Source organism: Schistocerca gregaria, chromosome 8 (genome assembly GCF_023897955.1).
Source record: "Schistocerca gregaria isolate iqSchGreg1 chromosome 8, iqSchGreg1.2, whole genome shotgun sequence".
NCBI classification, from domain to species: Eukaryota; Metazoa; Arthropoda; class Insecta; order Orthoptera; family Acrididae; genus Schistocerca; species Schistocerca gregaria.
In genome coordinates this window covers 243,887,976-243,907,527 of record NC_064927.1, presented here as the reverse complement: position 1 = coordinate 243,907,527, position 19,552 = coordinate 243,887,976, and the positions used below count along the sequence as shown (strand labels likewise).

The 19,552-nt window shown below is 46.1% G+C and overlaps 1 protein-coding gene across 2 annotated transcripts in view; it reads left to right on the top strand.

Annotated features, from left to right (window-relative positions):
• LOC126284046 (uncharacterized) overlaps positions 1-19,552 on the top strand; it is a 38,563-nt gene extending 19,011 nt beyond the window's left edge. For both annotated transcript variants that reach the window (XM_049982625.1, XM_049982623.1), the window contains exons 3-4: positions 14,812-15,052; positions 17,893-19,552. In XM_049982625.1, the coding sequence (XP_049838582.1) occupies positions 14,812-15,052; positions 17,893-18,717 (1,066 nt within the window). In that variant the 3' untranslated portion in view covers positions 18,718-19,552. The remainder of the gene's footprint in view (positions 1-14,811; positions 15,053-17,892) is intronic.

Below are 19,552 nucleotides of genomic sequence, written 5' to 3'. Positions count from 1 at the left end.
ATCTGCCAACTTTAGGGACGCCAATTACGTAAAAATTCAGTTTTCTCATCGGTATCGACAGAATCTCTCCTGTGACACCCCGTGTCCGGTTGCTACTACTCGTGTACTAAAGCGGCAAACACAAAAACCGCGAAAATATGCAGGAGTGCTTTCTTTGTCCCTCAATTTCGAGCATTTCAGTCTTCTTCAGATTTAGTCTGAGATCTATATCTCGTCTTTTCAACCACAGAATAATTTTGTCCTCTCTTGTTGCCAAAATAATTTTTTCTCGCGAACAACTGAATGATACGGGATACTATTCGCAACAATGGCTGATGGCCTTGTGACAGAAGTCAAAAGCGCGGTTTCGAATTTCTTCTGAAAAACCTCGCTGTTCATCTCTTCACGACAATCACCTGTCTTTTTCGAACGAAGCATTAACAGGCGATGTAACACAGACCTTGCAATGCACTTGCGTGTAATAATATCCCATCCTCCTTTTCCCAAGACACTGCCATTGTAGCCCCGGCGGCACCATCACTTCAACATTTATGTAATGAATGATTGGCATTATCACGAGCTTCATCCCATCTCTAATGTCCTTGTTGTTGACGGGACGTTAAATACTAACCTCCTCCTCCGAGTTTCATTTACCCGCACAATACTTGAGAATGTCACAAAAAATATCTCACACAGAAATCTGCTCTCCTATGCAACATGTCATTTCTATTAATATTTTACGTTCATTAAAAACTAAATACCTGAAACCTGTGTCTTTGAGCACTACACGCAACGAAAAGCATTCTGATGGGACACTAGCAGTTTCGATGATGTGAAGTGTTCCCTTCCCTTATAATAGTTATATAGGATATAGGGTGTAACTAACTTGCTTTACACATCCAGGGGACTTGTAGTGGATACAAAGACGGTAAACCTTAGCATAGGAACTCATGTCCGAAAACGCATTGTCTACCCGCTACATGCAACATACCAGATCATATGTTCCAATCTCGTACGTTTTCGGTACCACTGACTAGGATATGAGGCTTGGAAAAAGACAGCACATCACACTGCAAGTCTTACAGACGAGGAGCGAGTAACTTTTTAAGACGAGTTTAATACTTCTTGCCTGCGTGTTTAAATGCATGCACGCTGTCGATGGCAGACTTTTAGTGGGTTTCTATTCAATCAAATATTGGTTTTCCGTGGGCCCTGCAAGGAGCTGAGTGTTCGCGAAGTGTGGCGGACAAGCCGACTATTGTGTGTCACTACAAGTTCGCTGCAGGGCCCGTGTATCTCGTTGGTCCCCCTAGGTTATCACGTACATCATTTATCGACTACCTGTTGTCTCATGCTCTTTACAGGTTAGTTTACATGATGTAATTCAGATGAGTTTGTGATCTGCCCGTAGGGGTATCTACGTGCTGCTGTGCTTGTGGCCTTTATACATATTGTACTGCTGCACAGTAGTAATCATTCACTACCGTACGAAATGCTAGCTGTATGTACATTTCATTTTTACCATTTTGCTGCTGACCGTGGTGAACTAGACGCTTGCGGAATACGCCGCCACGATGTTATTGTACTGTGGGGGAGGGGGGCATGGAACGGGGCTGTCTCTGCCAATCCACCTGTTGTGGAGGTTACATTAAGAAAATCGTGGACTTCTGAAGCCCAATGAGGTGGAGTGCTATCTTGCTGAAAGATGATAGTGTCTTCCATACCCTGTAGCTGGGGAACGGCATAGTTCACCAAATGATTAGTTAAACATGTTCACTTACACCACTAGTCAGTTGTATGCGGAGCGTTTTCCACACTACCACACACCTTCGCACTTCCTCTTTTCTACGGTGTACCAGCGGGCCTCGGAGACATTCACCACATTACGGGTCGACTGTGGTATTCCATGGATGCGACGCACACCCAATTTTGAAGAGGCTGTACTCAATGCAACGGAAGAACACGCGACGATGAGTACCAGTCACATAGCAGGTAGATTGTATGTGGATCACCAAACTGTCTGGCATATTCTGTATGAGCGGCAGCTACATACCCGTACCACAACCAGAAGTACAGGCAATGCAACGGCAGGATTGTGCGTCACGACCTTCTACAGGTGTTTCTTGCACCATTGTGTGGACGAGCTCGATTTGTCACCGCAGATCCTATTCACGAATGAAGCCAAGTTCACCAGGGGAGTGTTCTGAATTTCCACAACAGTTGTGTGTGGGCTGACGAAAACCTACATGCTGCGCGCTCCCGTGGGTTACAGGAACGATACGGTCTGCACGTTTGGGCAGGATTCCTGGATGGACGTGTGATTGGGCTTCACCTTCTTACACCACATCTCACAGGTGTCGCTTGCTTGCGATTTCTTGATGGCGAACTGCATGGTCTCTTTGAAGATGTACGACTGCACGTGCGTCAAAATACACTCCTGGAAATTGAAATAAGAACACCGTGAATTCATTGTCCCAGGAAGGGGAAACTTTATTGACACATTCCTGGGGTCAGATACATCACATGATCACACTGACAGAACCACAGGCACATAGACACAGGCAACAGAGCATGCACAACGTCGGCACTAGTACAGTGTATATCCACCTTTCGCAGCAATGCAGGCTGTTATTCTCCCATGGAGACGATCGTAGAGATGCTGGATGTAGTCCTGTGGAACGGCTTGCCATGCCATTTCCACCTGGCACCTCAGTTGGACCAGCGTTCGTGCTGGACGTGCAGACCGCGTGAGACGACGCTTCATCCAGTGCCAAACATGCTCAATGGGGGACAGATCCGGAGATCTTGCTGACCAGGGTAGTTGACTTACACCTTCTAGAGCACGTTGGGTGGCACGGGATACATGTGGACGTGCATTGTCCTGTTGGAACAGCAAGTTCCCTTGCCGGTCTAGGAATGGTAGAACGATGGGTTCGATGACGGTTTGGATGTACCGTGCACTATTCAGTGTCCCCTCGACGATCACCAGAGGTGTACGGCCAGTGTAGGAGATCGCTCCCCACACCATGATGCCGGGTGTTGGCCCTGTGTGCCTCGGTCGTATGCAGTCCTGATTGTGGCGCTCACATGCACGGCGCCAAACACGCATACGACCATCATTGGCACCAAGGCAGAAGCGACTCTCATCGCTGAAGACGACACGTCTCCATTCGTCCCTCCATTCACGCCTGTCGCGACACCACTGGAGGCGGGCAGCACGATGTTGGGACGTGAGCGGAAGACGGCCTAACGGTGTGCGGGACCGTAGCCCAGCTTCATGGTCCTCGCCGCCCCAGGAGCAACAGTGTCCCTAATTTGCTGGGAAGTGTCGGTGCGGTCCCCTACGGCACTGCGTAGGATCCTACGGTCTTGGCGTGCATCCGTGCGTCGCTGCGGTCCGGTCCCAGGTCGACGGGCACGTGCACTTTCCACCGACCACTGGCGACAACATCGATGTACTGTGGAGATCTCACGCCCCGCGTGTTGAGCATTTCGGCGGTACGTCCACCCGGCCTCCCGCATGCCCACTATACGCCCTCGCTCAAAGTCCGTCAACTGCACATACGGTTCACGACCACGCTGTCGCGGCATGCTACCAGTGTTAAAGACTGCGATGGAGCTCCGTGTGCCACGGCAAACTGGCTGACACTGACGGCGGCGGTGCACAAATGCTACGCAGCTAGCGCCATTCGACGGCCAACACCGCGGTTCCTGGTGTGTCCGCTGTGCCGTGCGTGTGATCATTGCTTGTACAGCCCTCTCGCAGTGTCCGGAGCAAGTATGGTGGGTCTGACACACCGGTGTCAATGTGTTCTTTTTTCCATTTCCAGGAGTGTATATGGTTCCAGCACCATGGCGCACCACCTGATATTTTACGTGCAAACCGAGATCTGAACCAACGGTTTGGGCAACAGTGGATAGATCGGGGTAGCCCGATTGCGTGGCCTGCACTATTCCTGACTTGAACTTGCTAGACTACTACCTGTGGGGGCACACAAAATTCGCGTTTTATGAGACACCCGTGGCATCCGAAGAAGACCTACTGGCCTTAATTGTGGCTGCGGCGGATGCTGGAGGATAAGGGATTGTTGATCGTGTGTACAGGACATTGGTACCGAGGTACCGAGGTACCGTATCTGTGCTGAAGTGGGCAGTCGTCACGTAGAGCACTACTTTTGTGGGCCCAGAGGACAAGCAGCAGGAGTCAAAGAGCAACGTGTGTTGTAGTATTTTGTGTGAAGCAGGGAAACGGTACATTTCCGGACAAGAGTTCCTATGCTAAAATTAACCGTCTTGGTCCCCATTAGAAATTCTCAAAGTCTGTAAAGGGAAACTAGTTACACCCTGCATATGATGACTAATAGCGTTTATCTATAAACTTTTCATAGCTGTCCCTTACATTTTTCCTCTACTGCTTATGTCCTGCTGTCCGTGGTCTTTCTGTGCCAGCCTCATCACAATCTCTATTGTATTGTTCTTCACCTGTCGCTACACCTTTGCTTTTTCGTATTTCTGAAGTTGTTGCAGTTCTCTTTACAAACTGAGCACCACGAAGCATGGCCTCTCCTCTTTCCTTTTTTTTCTGAAAGCAGTAAGTTAACGCACACATGAACTTGCGGGCTTGGCTGGGTAGAATACTTTTGTTCTTCATTTTCACTTCACGTGTTGAGCTTGCACTGCTCGTCGCAGTGGACATGCTTTGAAGTGAAACAGAGGTAAATGAAGACGCAAAACACCAAAAGGAAAGTAAGTTACGATCTAGACTTCTACGGGGTGTTCAAAAAGTCTCTCCGCAGTGCCGTATGATTGTTAGCCGCGCGTACCGTGTGCCGCAGTGAATATGCCGAAATGAAACTCAGTGAAATACAAGTTCTTAATTTATTGAATATTCATTTTTACTTACAGATTTTCACATTAAATGTTGAAAGTGTCCCCCCCTGATGTTGAATACACGATTCAATTCGTCTAATAATGTTTCCGAACACAAGCTGTAACACTTTTTATTTCTTCTGTGACAGAAGCAGTGAAAGTGGATATTGCAGTTTTCAGTTCATGGATTTTGGACAGTTTTTATAGACAGTTGCTTTCGCTGCAGCCCAGAAGAAAAAGTCGGGTGGTGTTAGGTCAGGCGATCGTGGAGGCCAAGTCCCTGTGAAATTACGCGATCACCAAAAACATCAGCAAGCAGTGACGTTGAAACGCCAGCTGTATGCGCGGTTGCACACTCTTGAAAATAACCGTTCAGTATTTCACTTAACGCAAGTTCTCTTATGAATGGGTACAGAATATCACTGCAGTATCGTTGTGCGTTTATTGTTTCGTTGAAAAATATGGGATCCATAATCCGACGTTTAGAAATTGGAATCCAAACTCCTGTTTTCATAGAATGACGTGGTTCCTCATGAATACGCAATGGATTTGCAGTACTCCACATACGAGAATTTTGCGATTTCATGTACCCGGGTAAAGCCGGCCGGGGTGGCCGAGCGGATCTAGGCCCTACAGTCTGGAACCGCGCAACCGCTACGGTCGCAGGTTCGAGCCCTGCCTCGGGAATGGATGTGTGTGATGTCCTTAGGTTCTAGGGGACTGATGACCTTAGAAGTTAAGTCCTATAGTGCTCAGAGCCATTTGAACTATTTGAACCCGGGTAAATGAAACTATCCCTCATCAGTGAAATACCTTTTATTAAGAACATGCCTTCCATGTTGTTGAACGACATTTTTGAACCATTGACAATAATGCAGTCTCTTGCCATTATCAGTATTTTTCAGTTCTTGCACGACTGTTACTTTGTATGGGATAAGTTCTAATTTTTTTCCTTTCAGTTGTGTGGGCCGTCCGACACTAACATCGATTTCCTGGGCGAGTTTTCTTACTTACTTGTTCGGACTCGTGGACATTTTATTGGAAATTTCGACTAGTTTATCCTCAGACAAAACGCAAGGACGACCACTTCTCGGTGCATCCATCACTGATCCCGTACTTCGAAATTTGTTAATCAAATCTCGCACAGTATCGCGATGTGGGAGTGTTCTGTCCCGAAAAACTGAATTAAACGTTTGACGAACTGAAGCTGTGTATTTACCGCCAGCTTTGAACACTTGTTCGACTAAAGACACACGTTCTTCAATTGTTAGCATTTTAACAGTGACAAAGACGAAACAAACGAACAAAGGAACTTAAACGTTCACGTCAACATGTAACGGCACACACTAACTATACTACTGACGCTGGATGAGATAAACGAAACAGTGGAATGTTGGGAGAGTCCAATTGAAGGGAAGTAACACAGGCAGGCGAACAATCATACGGCACTGCGGAGAGACTTTTTGGACACCCCGTAGTTCAACAAAGCGAAACGACAGCACCAGTTAACATGCAAGATACTCGGTTGTTAAGTTTCAGACAAGGGCGCTTTAGATTCTGAGCACGGGAAAGTGGCTCGCGCTGCCTACTCACGTGTAGACCGTCTTTGGGTGGCTTCGCTAGGCAACTATGCTCCGCTGCTGAGCTGTCAGTACCAAAGACTCGTCTCCCTCACAAAAATGTAGTTAAGCGTCGTCAGATCCGCGTACGCTGCTGGACATCAAAACTGCAGGGCCAGGAAGGATAGCAAGTAACTAAATGTTGCTTATGGTGTGTGCATAGAATGGAAGGAAGAATGCATGACTAAATTTCTAAATAATTTGGGGAAGACAGCGTGTGAAATTTAATAAGCAGAGCTGGAACCTGTGTGAACGACAGTAGGTTTGACTCGGCTAGTCATTGTATCGATATGAGCCTGAGTGACATACGGGCGCGTCATTCGATGCTGCTTCAATCCTGTCTTTATGGCTGGTGAGCTGTGGGATGCCAATCGCTCTCTCGGAAATCTATGAACAGTTGTTTCTAATGGATGGGAGATCTGGAGAAAGGGCTGACCAGGGCCGAAGTCGAACAAGCGTTGTATCGAGGCAGGTGCAGACACCACAGACAGTGTGCGGTCCTGTGTTATGTTGTTGGAAGATAATGTCACAGAGTACATGCTGGTATGGTATTAACACGTGGATAACGCAGCACCTGTCGTCCAAATTATCAGTGCTCCGGAGCATAGGCACTCATGTTGTATACCGAATTATGCGTAGTACCATCGATCACCCCGGGTGCTAAATCCGTATGACGACGATGAACGCTATCTACCAACGTCCGTTCCCCTCCAGACCTCCACGCATGGATACGTCAATTAACTGGTATACATACAAGCAGGACACTTCTCTTCAAACGGAGTTGTGCCAATCCTATTCCCTCTGTTGTCTGCAGCCGCGCCTCTCTCTGCTGCCGTGTAAAGGAAAACCACAATAGTGGTGGCCGTGTTGACAGTCCCTGGCACTCCAGGAGTCGTCGCATTGTGCACTGTCTGTGTGGATGTATGTCTTGTTGGGCACGCCCCTTTCCTGAATTAAGTTACGTGACATGGCTGTCCGATTCTGCACAGCTGAACAGCAGTATATGTGGCCTCTCGGGCTCTAGTCGCATGGGGCCATTTACATCATGCAAAGTGTAAATAAGGCCCATCTGAACCCATCAATGGCGCGTGTCTGAAACTATACAGTTGCAGATACCTTTCCAACTCTCAAACATCGTCGCTTCAATCTGCATATGCACAGCAGAGATGTTAGTAAGCAAAATCTCAAATTTATCCTCTAGAATGCCATGAGCCTAACGCATATTTCAAAATAACAAATTCCTAATCACTTATGAATCATAAGGCCCATAAGCAGTCACAGTAACAGCATTTGAATTCACACAATAGAACGTGGCAGTGATCTGCAGTCATCGTCTCGGGTTTTTAGTTCACAAAGCATTACCTGTATAGAAACAAACTACAGTATAACAGGACATTCAAGGCAAAACTTTTGTATGATGACTGAACAAGGTAACGTGAGAACTAATTGGTTGGCTGATGACCATGCAGGCTTAGAGAAACAACCACTCAAGAAAAGATTCTAGTTATTAATTTGATGAATCAGCTTGTGAAATGTAACTCATATAGTTAATCTGAGAGGAGAACTGTAGTGACATAAATCATTTCTCTTTTCAGTGCAGACTCGAAAGGCGACCTATTGAATTTCAGTTGATGTCTATGTTTCCTGGATTTCATATTACAGCTTACTTACTATGAATAGATGCCACCTCAGCGCTCCACAGCACTGAGGAGCACTCGAAAATGCACCGTTATTTGTGCGATATGTTGTAATAAAATGACAGGAAACGTTGTACACGTCCTTAAAGAATCTTCATCTTACAACTTGCTTGTTAAGAAGGAAATGGCATATTGAAAGATCCATCAAAACCGCGTTATTCTTGATACGATTTGTTAAAATTAAATGTCTATTAATAGTACATTAGCTATTATGCCTTCAGCAGACGGTAACATACAAGACGTAGGCATATGGCAGTTCAGCATAGTGTAGTGGATTCAGATATGGAGTTAAGAAGCGATGTGGAGCTGGTTCGTGTTTTGCCAAGTTCATATACACTCCTGGAAATGGAAAAAGGAACACATTGACACCGGTGTGTCAGACCCACCATACTTGCTCCGGACACTGCGAGAGGGCTGTACAAGCAATGATCACACGCACGGCACAGCGGACACACCAGGAACCGCGGTGTTGGCCGTCGAATGGCACTAGCTGCGTAGCATTTGTGCACCGCCGCCGTCAGTGTCAGCCAGTTTGCCGTGGCATACGGAGCTCCATCGCAGTCTTTAACACTGGTAGCATGCCGCGACAGCGTGGTCGTGAACCGTATGTGCAGTTGACGGACTTTGAGCGAGGGCGTATAGTGGGCATGCGGGAGGCCGGGTGGACGTACCGCCGAATTGCTCAACACGTGGGGCGTGAGGTCTCCACAGTACATCGATGTTGTCGCCAGTGGTCGGCGGAAGGTGCACGTGCCCGTCGACCTGGGACCGGACCGCAGCGACGCACGGATGCACGCCAAGACCGTAGGATCCTACGCAGTGCCGTAGGGGACCGCACCGCCACTTCCCAGCAAATTAGGGACACTGTTGCTCCTGGGGTATCGGCGAGGACCATTCGCAAGTGTCTCCATGAAGCTGGGCTACGGTCCCGCACACCGTTAGGCCGTCTTCCGCTTACGCCCCAACATCGTGCAACCCGCCTCCAGTGGTGTCGCGACAGGCGTGAATGGAGGGACGAATGGAGACGTGTCGTCTTCAGCGATGAGAGTCGCTTCTGCCTTGGAGCCAATGATGGTCGTATGCGTGTTTGGCGCCGTGCAGGTGAGCGCCACAATCAGGACTGCATACGACCGAGGCACACAGGGCCAACACCCGGCATCATGGTGTGGGGAGCGATCTCCTACACTGGCCGTACACCTCTGGTGATCGTCTAGGGGACACTGAATAGTGCACGGTACATCCAAACCGTCATCGAACCCATCGTTCTACCATTCCTAGACCGGCAAGGGAACTTGCTGTTCCAACAGGACAATGCACGTCCACATGTATCCCGTGCCACCCAACGTGCTCTAGAAGGTGTAAGTCAACTACCCTGGTCAGCAAGATCTCCGGATCTGTCCCCCATTGAGCTGTTTGGGACTGGATGAAGCGTCGTCTCACGCGGTCTGCACGTCCAGCACGAACGCTGGTCCAACTGAGGCGCCAGGTGGAAATGGCATGGCAAGCCATTCCACAGCACTACATCCAGCATCTCTACGATCGTCTCCATGGGAGAATAGCAGCCTGCATTGCTGCGAAAGGTGGACATACACTGTACTAGTGCCGACATTGTGCATGCTCTGTTGACTGTGTCTATGTGCTTGTGGTTCTGTCAGTGTGATCATGTGATGTATCTGACCCCAGGAATGTGTCAAAAAAGTTTCCCCTTTCTGGGACAATGAATTCACGGTGTTCTTATTTCAATTTCCAGGAGTGCATATTCTTTTATTCACCTTCAAGTTTTCTAAAATGTTCTCGGACTTTCATATTGATTTAACGGCAGTTTGTTCCGTAATATGCAATCCCGTCGTAAGTTCGATCGTCCATCGGGCAGGGGTGTGTGTATTGTTCTTAGCGTAAGTTAGTTTAAATAGTATGAAAGTCAAGGGATCGATGACCTCAGCAGTTTGGCCCCTTAGGAATTCACACATTGCACTGTAATATGCAAGTGCCCTCTTTCTCAGCAGTGAGTTTCTTCGATTGTCCTTATCTACATGAGAGCTTGCACAACTTGCAGTAAGATATTTTGCACTTTTTTGTTTTACCTTAAGACCTGTGAGAACTTGTCTATCTTCGATATTGTGGAACACATCTCTTCTATTGCAAGCTCTTTGTTTTCATTATTTGGGAGGGGGTAGTATGGACGAAAACAAGATAAAATGTCCAATAAAAGTGGGCTCTAGACTGCATACTTTAAGAACTGCGAGTACTTGTTCAGTACAGGAGATGAAATGAAGTGATCGTGTGGCATTGGGCATTAAGGGCCGGGAGTCCCCATCCGGTAAAGTTCGGCCTCAGGGTGCAAGTCTGTATTTCAGGTGACCCAACACTGGACGCACTGCGCGTTGGTGATGATGAGGACAGCACAACACCCAGTCCACAAGGGCAGAAAATCTCCAACTGGACCAGGAATCGAACCTGGGCCTGCTGCATGGTAGGGAAGCAAGCTGCCACTCAGCTAACTAGGCGGACTAGTACAAGAGATGTGTTTCACAGTAGGGAAGATGAAACAGTGTCATAGCTCTTAAGGAATGCACTTTAGAGGCCAAGTTCACTGGACTTTCTTCCTTGTTTTGGTCCACACTCCCATTTTTTAAAATATGGAAAGCGAAGTGCTTTCTGTAGAACAGAAGTGCCTCACAGAAGCGAAGGTGAACATGTGTTCGGCTCTTAAGGTACCGGTATGCATTTTACAGCACGTTTTGACTAGACTATTTTTCTTCGTTTGGCTCATACTTCCGCTTCTAAAAGTTTTTCTGTATATATCCACTTCACCCTATTTATATGTCGAAGGCTGTAGTGGATGGCAACTAAAGGAATATATATATATATATATATATATATATATATATATATATATATATATATATATATGAGATATTTTCACAATGCTTTGCACACCCATACAAAAACTCAAAAAGTTTTTTTAGGCATTAACAAATGTTCGATATGTGCCCCTTTAGTGATTCGGCAGACATCAAGCCAATAATCAAGTTCCTCCCGCACTCGGCGCAGCATGTCCCCATCAATGAGTTCGAAAGCATCGTTGATGCGAGTTCGCAGTTCTGGCACGTTTCTTGGTAGAGCAGGTTTAAACACTGAATCTTTCACATAACCCCACAGAAGGAAATCACATGGGGTGAAGTCAGGAGAGCGTGGAGGCTATGACATGAATTGCTGATCATGATCTCCACCACGACCGATCCATTGGTTTTCCAATCTCCTGTTTAAGAAATGCCGAACATCATAATGGAAGTGCAGTGGAGCACCATCCTGTTGAAAGATGAAGTCGGCGCTGTCGGTTTCCAGTTGTGGCATGAGCCAATTTTCCAGCATGTTCAGATATACGTGTCCTGTAACGTTTTTTGCGCAGAAGAAAAAGGGGCCTTAAACTTTAAACCGTGAGATTGCACAAAACACTTTAACTTTTGTTGAATTGCGAATTTGGTGTACGAATGTGTGAGGATTCTCTACGGCCCAGAATCGCACATGGTGTCCACTTCACCATTAAGAAAAAATGTTGCTTCATCACTGGAAACAAATTTCGCACTGAACGCATCCTCTTCCATGAGCTGTTGCAACCGCGCCGAAAATTCAAAGCGTTTGACTTTGTCATCGGGTGTCAGGGCTTGTAGCAATTGTAAACGGTAAGGCTTCTGCTTTAGCCTTTTCCGTAAGATTTTCCAAACCGACGGCTGTGGTACGTTTAGCTCCCTGCTTGCTTTATTCGTCGACTTCCGCGGGCTACGCGTGAAACTTGCCAGCACGCGTTCAACCGTTTCTTCGCCCACTGCAGGCCGACCCTTTGATTTCCCCTTACAGAGGCATCCAGAAGCTTTAAACTGCGCATACCATAGCCGAATGGAGTTAGCAGTTGGTGGATCTTTGTTTAACTTCGTCCTAAAGTGTCGTTGCACTGTTATGACTGACTTATGTGAGTGCATTTCAAGCACGACATACGCTTTCTCGGCTCCTGCTAACGTTATCGCTGGATATATTTTGTAAACCACATCAAATACTGACGAACCGATTCCACAGACCGAACGTGAGGAGAGGGGCTAGTGTAACTGTTTAATACAAACTATACAAACATGCACGGAAGTATGTTTTTTAACACAAACCTACGTTTTTTTAAATGGAACCACGTTAGTTTTGTTAGCACATCTGAACATACAAACAAATACGCAATCATTGCCGTTTGTTGTATTGTAAAATGTTAATTACATCCGGAGATATTGTAACCTAAAGTTGACGCTTGAAACCTCCGACGTTTAGTTGCGTGTTGTAACAAACACGGGCCACGGTCGGCGAGCAGCATCTGCAGGGACATGTTTACGATGACGACCGTGTTTACGAGTGTGGCTGTAGTGCACTGTTGTGATTTGGTCTAGCTGTCGCAGTGTCCGCATGTAGCGCATGCTACTATTGTTATTCTGCATTCGTCTCCGCAGACCAACTGTAGTACACCGTGTTACCAGACGTCTGTGATAGTGTGATGTTGTAGGAACTGTGACCATGGTGTATTCGAACTCTGAAAAGGCGGAGATGATACTCATCTATGGCGAGTGTCGACGAAATGCAGCTGAAGCCTGCAGGGTGTATGCAGAACGGTACCCGGACAGAGAGCATCCAACGTGCCGCACATTGCAAAACATCTACCGCCAACTGTATGCAACAGGTATGGTCGTAGCACGCAAACGGGTCCGTAACAGGCCCGTCACAGGAGAAGCGGGTGCAGTTGGTGTGTTACCTGCTGTTGCCATGAACCCACACATGAGTACACGGGACATTGCGAGAGCCGGTGGACTGAGTCAAAGTAGTGTCATGCGCATACTGCATCGTCACCGCTTTCACCCGTTTCATGTGTCGCTACATCAGCAATTACATGGTGATGACATTAATCATCGAGTGCAATTCTGTCAATGGGCATTAACAGAGAATGCGTTGCAGTTCTACCTGTTTACCGATGAAGCGGGTTTCACAAACCACGGGGCAGTGAATCTACGGAACATGCATTACTGGTTCGTGGACAATCCTCGCTGGCTCAGACAGGTAGAGCGACAGCGACTGTGGGCTGTAAATGTATGGTGCGGAATCATTGGCGACCACCTCATTGGTCCTCACTTCATTGCAGGGGCCCAAACAGCTGCAACATACATCGCGTTTCTACAGAATGATCTGCCAACGTTGCTCGAAAATGTCCCACTGGAAACGCGTCGACGTATGTGGTATCAGCATGATGGTGCACCTGCACATTCCGCAATTAACACTAGGCTGACCCCTGACAGGATGTTCGACGAGCGTTTCATAGGACGTGGAGGACGCATAAATTGGCCAGCCCGTTCTCCTGATCTTACACCTCTGGACTTCTTTCTGTGTGTGTACCGTGATGTGCCTACAACCCCAGAGGATATGAAACAACGTATTGTGGCAGCCTGCGGCGACATTACACCAGATGTACTGCGGCGTGTACGACATTCATTACGCCAGAGATTGCAATTGTGTGCAGCAAATGATGGCCACCACATTGAACAACTATTGGCCTGACATGTCGGGGCACACTCTATTCCACTCCGTAATTGAAAACGGAAACCACGTGTGTACGTGTACCTCACACCTCATGGTAATGTACATGTGCGTCAGTGAAAAAGACCAATAAAAAGGTGTTAGCATGCGGACGTAATGTGCTGTTCCAGTTTCTTCTGTACCTAAGGTCCATCACCGTTCTCTTTGGATCCCTAAGTAATTCGGTGCTCTCCGATACACACGATCGAACAGCGGAGGAGTGGTACTCAAGCGTCAACTTTAGGTTACAATATCTCCGGATCTAATTAACATTTTACAATTCAACAAACGGCACTGATTACGTATTTGTTTATATGTTAGATGTGCTAACAAAACTAACGGGGTTCCATTTAAAAAACGTAGGTTTGTGTTAAAAAACATACTTCCGTGCATTTTTGTATGGTTTGTATTAACCAATTACACTAGCCCCTCTCCTCACGTTCGGTCTGTGGAATCGATTCGTCAGTATTTGATGTGGTTTACGAAATATATCCAGCGGTAATGTTAGGTGACTCACCCTATATATATATATATATATATATATATATATATATATATATATATATATATATATATATATATATATGGTGTGTGTTTTGGTTGTAAGTAAAGATATTTTTACATGCAGTACCGTAATGAGTACACACATTGGTGTGCTGGTTGTTTTTTCTCTGTGTCAAACATTCTACCTGACGTTTCCTGTATGGTTGCAGCTGCACCACTTAACTGGACTATCCCTGTCAGTATAGCCAGTCATTTTCTGTACATGTGTCCACACTTCAACAACTGACCTGTTGCCCAGGGAGGAAATAAGAAATAAGCATTAATGGCTTGCTTTTGCCAATGTAATTGGAGGTACTACCCAAACTAAAAATATATGTTGTTCAATGCACTGTCCTCAGTCACCAACAAAAATATCTATAGTTATACCTGTTACACCATATATATGCACACATTTCTCATAATTGAAAATAAATGGTTTCCTAAGGAATGTTCTAGTCAGGGAAAGAAGTCCATTTAAACATGGTTCCGCGCTTTCCCAGGGCTTGCGGCTCTGAAAACCGGAGCACGGCCGTTCTCACGGAGGGTGGAGTTGCTATAGTGACGTACGCGACAGTGCTGCCCTCCAGCAATGCCTCTGGAAACTCCACTGGCGCGTTCACCGTTCTGGCGCAAGTGCTCGGCGCTCCCAGCTACCAGCCCGGGTACCGACCACCGACGCCCACGCAGATCACTGGCAACTACAACCTTTACCAGACGCCACCCACTTATTACTTCAACCAGGTGAGTGACATAAGGAATTAATCACAACATGTCCAAAAGATTAACATAATCTGTTAATGGGAACCTATTTATCGAACAGGGTATCTCAAACGTTATAATACAAGGCGAAGCTTGACCACAGCAGTTAGGAGTACAACAGTATGCAATTAGAAAATTTGTGAAATTGTAAAATCTCTGTTTCAGCAAAACAGTCAACAGCGAATACAATTACCCCTTACTACTATACATATTCGTTAGTGATGTGACAGCTGTCTATGAACTGGTTCTAGATTTTTACTGGCATTTGATGCCATCCTAGGAATGAGATGTGGGGAGATCTAGAAACATCCTTAATGGAGACTGAAGGGCTGCAGATCGTCTTTTCAATGCATCCCAAAAGTTCTCGACAGGAATGAGATCTGAGAATGTCACTGGTCAGTCTAATCAATGACTGTCTTCCCATGCAACTAATTCGTTCACCAGTCTATGCACTGCAGCTGAAAACTTGAACTTCCACTAGATTAGCCTTACTTGCAAAAGCCGGCCGGAGTGACCGTGCGGTTCTAGACGCTACAGTCTGGAGCCGAGCGATCGCTACGGTCGCAGGTTCGAATCCTGCCTCGGGCATGGATGTGTGTGATGTCCATAGGTTAATTAGGTTTAATTAGTTCTAAGTTCTAGGCGACTGATGACGTCAGAAGTTAAGTCACATAGTGCTCAGAGCCATTTACTTGCAAAAGAAATTTCAACTGCTATCGGTAATATGTAGAAGTGAACTTTTGGTTTCTCTTATCCCTCGTCTCACGCCGCATCCTCTCCTCCATCTCCCTACTATCCCCTTCTTGCCTGTCCTGTATAATCATCATTTTCCTCTCACTCCTATCACCCCTCCCCCTCTCCACCCCTCTCCCTCTTCTTGCCCTATACTTCTCTTCCCCCATTCTCCTCCGCCCTATCCCCTTCTTTGCCTCCTCCTTCCCTGTCCCTCATCGCTATCCACCTCCTCTCCCTCTCCCCAGTCTTCTCCCATCCCCCTCTTCTGGGTTCATGCAATGGTACAAGGGGTGTATGAAAAGTCTATGCAAAAATAAAAACTACTTACGTGTTTGGGGTAAACATTTTTTATTTTCGACATAGCCTCCTTTTAGACTTATACACTTCGTCCAACGCTGTCCTAATTTGTTGATCCCTTCTGAATAATAGGAATTGTCCAAGTCTGCAAAATAGCTATTAGTTGCTGCAGTCACCTCCGTGTTTGAATAAAATCTTTGTCCCGACAGCCATTTCTTCAAACTGGGGAACAAACACTAGTCAGAGGGAGCCAAGTGTGGAGAATAGGGGGGATGTGAAACGAGTTGGAATCCTGTTTCCATTAATTTTGCGCTCACAACTGCTGAGGTGTGTGCTGGTGCATTATCGTGATGGAAAAGGACTTTTTTGCGGTCCAATCGCCGGCGTTTTTCTTGCAGCTCGTTTTTCAAACGGTCCAATAACGGTGAATAATATGTACCTGTAATAGTTTTACCCTTTTCCAGATAGTCGATGAGGATTATCCCTTGCGAATCCTGAAAGACAGTCGCCATAACCTATCCGGCTGAAAGAATGGTCTTCCCCTTTTTTGGTCAAATTCTCCCTTGGTAACCCAATGTTTTGATTGTTGTTTGGTCTCAGGAGTATAACAATGTATCCATGTTTCATCCACAGTGACGAAACAACTGTTAAAGTCTGCAGATTCTTCCTGAACAGTTGCAAACTATCCTTGCAACACTTCAAGCGATTCGGTTTATGGTCAAATGTGAGCAATCGTGGAACCCATCTTGCGGATAGCTTTCTCATGTCCAAATGTTTATGCAAAATATTATGTACCCATTCATTCGAGATGCCCACAGCACTAGCAATCTCACGCACCTTAACTCTTGTGTCGTCCATCACAATATCATGGATTTTATCAATGATTTCTGGAGTCGTAACCTCCACACGGTGACCAGAACGTTCAGCGTCACTTGTGCCCATATGGCCACTCCGAAAATTTTGAAATCACTTATAAACTGTTCTAATCGAAGGAGAAGAGTCACCGTAATGTTTATCAAGCTTCTCTTTAGTCTCCTGAGACGTTTTGCCTTTCATAAAGTAATGTTTGATCACCGCACGAAATTCTTTTTCGTCCAGTTTTTAACAATCACTCGACTTCCTTGATTCACACGAATGCCAAACACAAAGAAAAAGACCAATATGGTTGAAACTTAATGTGCGTTCTATCCAAAGACGCTACTAACTAAACATGACCTCGATACTTGCCGGTGCTGCCATCTCTCGGAATTTGCACGGACTTTTCAAATGCCCTCCTACTGTTGTAACTCTACTGTTCTGTCAGTCAGATGGTAGGACGCCAGACCCCAGTAGGTAAACGAACAATGATCAGATGTGTACGGTTGACACCAGATGCCATGAAGGAAATTTGCCTCCCTTCTCATCCCCTCTCATCTCCCCGTTTTCCTTACTTTTTCATAGACAAGTACTGTACACTACTTGCCTGAGAAGGTACTATCACACTTTTATCCATTTCTGACATAACTGTACCCTTAGAGCACAGAACTGTCCAAGGCAATTCTAATCATTTTATCTATAAATGTACTTGCTGCTAGAAACTGAAACGTGAACACAAATTGGGAAAATGCGATTTGTGGAAAGTGGCTGGCTGACGCAACAATTATAATCCGAGCCAACACTGTCTCGCTTCACAGTGTGGACTAGTGCAATTATCATTTAGTTTAGCTATTAGAAAGAGCTTTTTACTTCCAGAAAGAGCAGAAACACCAACTGTGCAGCGTCTATTAAATAAATCGCTCTATTTGTTTCAGATCGACAGGAATGATGTAGGTTACCAGAATAGCAATGGGCCCTACTACAAGAAGCCTGCATCATACTACTACCTTCCTGGTAAACGCAACAGCCGCTACCAGCCGCCTTCGTCCACGAGTCCACCACTGCTACCACCAACTGGCAGTTATCATCAGAGACAGTATCGGAACTACGATTACACAAAGACTCCAGAAAATCGTGGCTACTACGAGCCGCCAGGGAACTTCGACTATATGAAGGCTCCAGCGAACCAGAACTATCTGAAGACGCAACAGCACCAACATTACCTGCAGTCTCCACAGCATCAAAATTTTCCAGAGAATCCTCAGAACTTTCGTCAGCGCCAGAGCTATCAAAACGATGTGCAGCAGAACTTAGGCCATCTGAACCCACCAAACAATGTCAATGGATTCCCTGCAGGAAACTATCACCAGGGGGCACCAAATGGTCCTCCTCCTGCTGGCACTGAGGCGTATTTCGATTACAGACCTGACGGCGCTCCTGGGCAACCGGAAACGCTTTCTGGCTACCATCCAGACTACCAGCCGCCCTCATACCTGCCCACCACGATCGCTCCTCCCACCCAGGAACAGGGAAGATTTCATTCCCAGTGGCAAGCACCACCAATCAGTGACCTTCAGGGACCACAGGCGAATTTCCCAGTTAGCCCTCTGGGAAGCGATGGAGACTTCTTCGCTGGGGACTGCAACGGGTCTGCGTGGCAGGTCAGCAGTCTCGACCCAGCATTCAATAATAGGTTTGAGCAGCAGTTCCAGCTTTATCCCACGAACTATGTATGGCCACAGGGCTTGGCTCAAGACTGAAATGTATATTATCGACTGCCTCACTTCCATATCGAAATAAAAGCAACGTATAACTGATAGAAACGTACGTGAATAAGCGAGAAATGCCTCTACACTGCGCCAAAATAAAAGATAGTGTGTTGTCATTCCTAACACGTCGTGATTATAAACTACCTTCCCGATGAGATGGAGTCTTAAAACTTTCAAAAAAGCTCAGAACTGAGCGATAATGAACTCTCGTTTTTGTCTGGCGTGTGCGGCGAGTATTTTGTTTACCATTACCGTTTCACGATGAGTTAGATTTGAAACATTCAACATAGCTCAGAGCTCGATGACACTGCAATATTAACCCTCTTTGGCGTCTAGTATGTGACGGGAGTTACTTTGTGTACCACCACTATTTTCCCCTTTTCCTTTTCCACCCCCGAAAGTTTCGTGGAAAGAACGGTTGTTGATGAAGTCCCCATGTGAGCTTTATTATCTTTCATTTTTACCCTTGAGGTCTTTCCGTGAGGTAATAGTGGGAGGAAGCAATGTATTGGTTGCCTCAGGTTAAGAGAAACTGAAATAATCCTGAAATTTACCAAACGTCTGTTGTATTCTCTCATCAAAATGTTTGAAATCGACTGCAAAATTTCACACACAAAAATTAAAAAGCAGAAAATAATTATTTAATTTTCTTAGTACTACTGGGATCAATACGACCCCATAATATGCACATTGGAAATGTATACCTACGATGTTTTCAAAATAATTATTTTCAAAATACTTGACTTTCACCCTCTGAGTCAACTGTATACAATGATGTTTTGTCCGTTTTTATATTTACAAGACATTAAAATTTGTTCATCGCTTT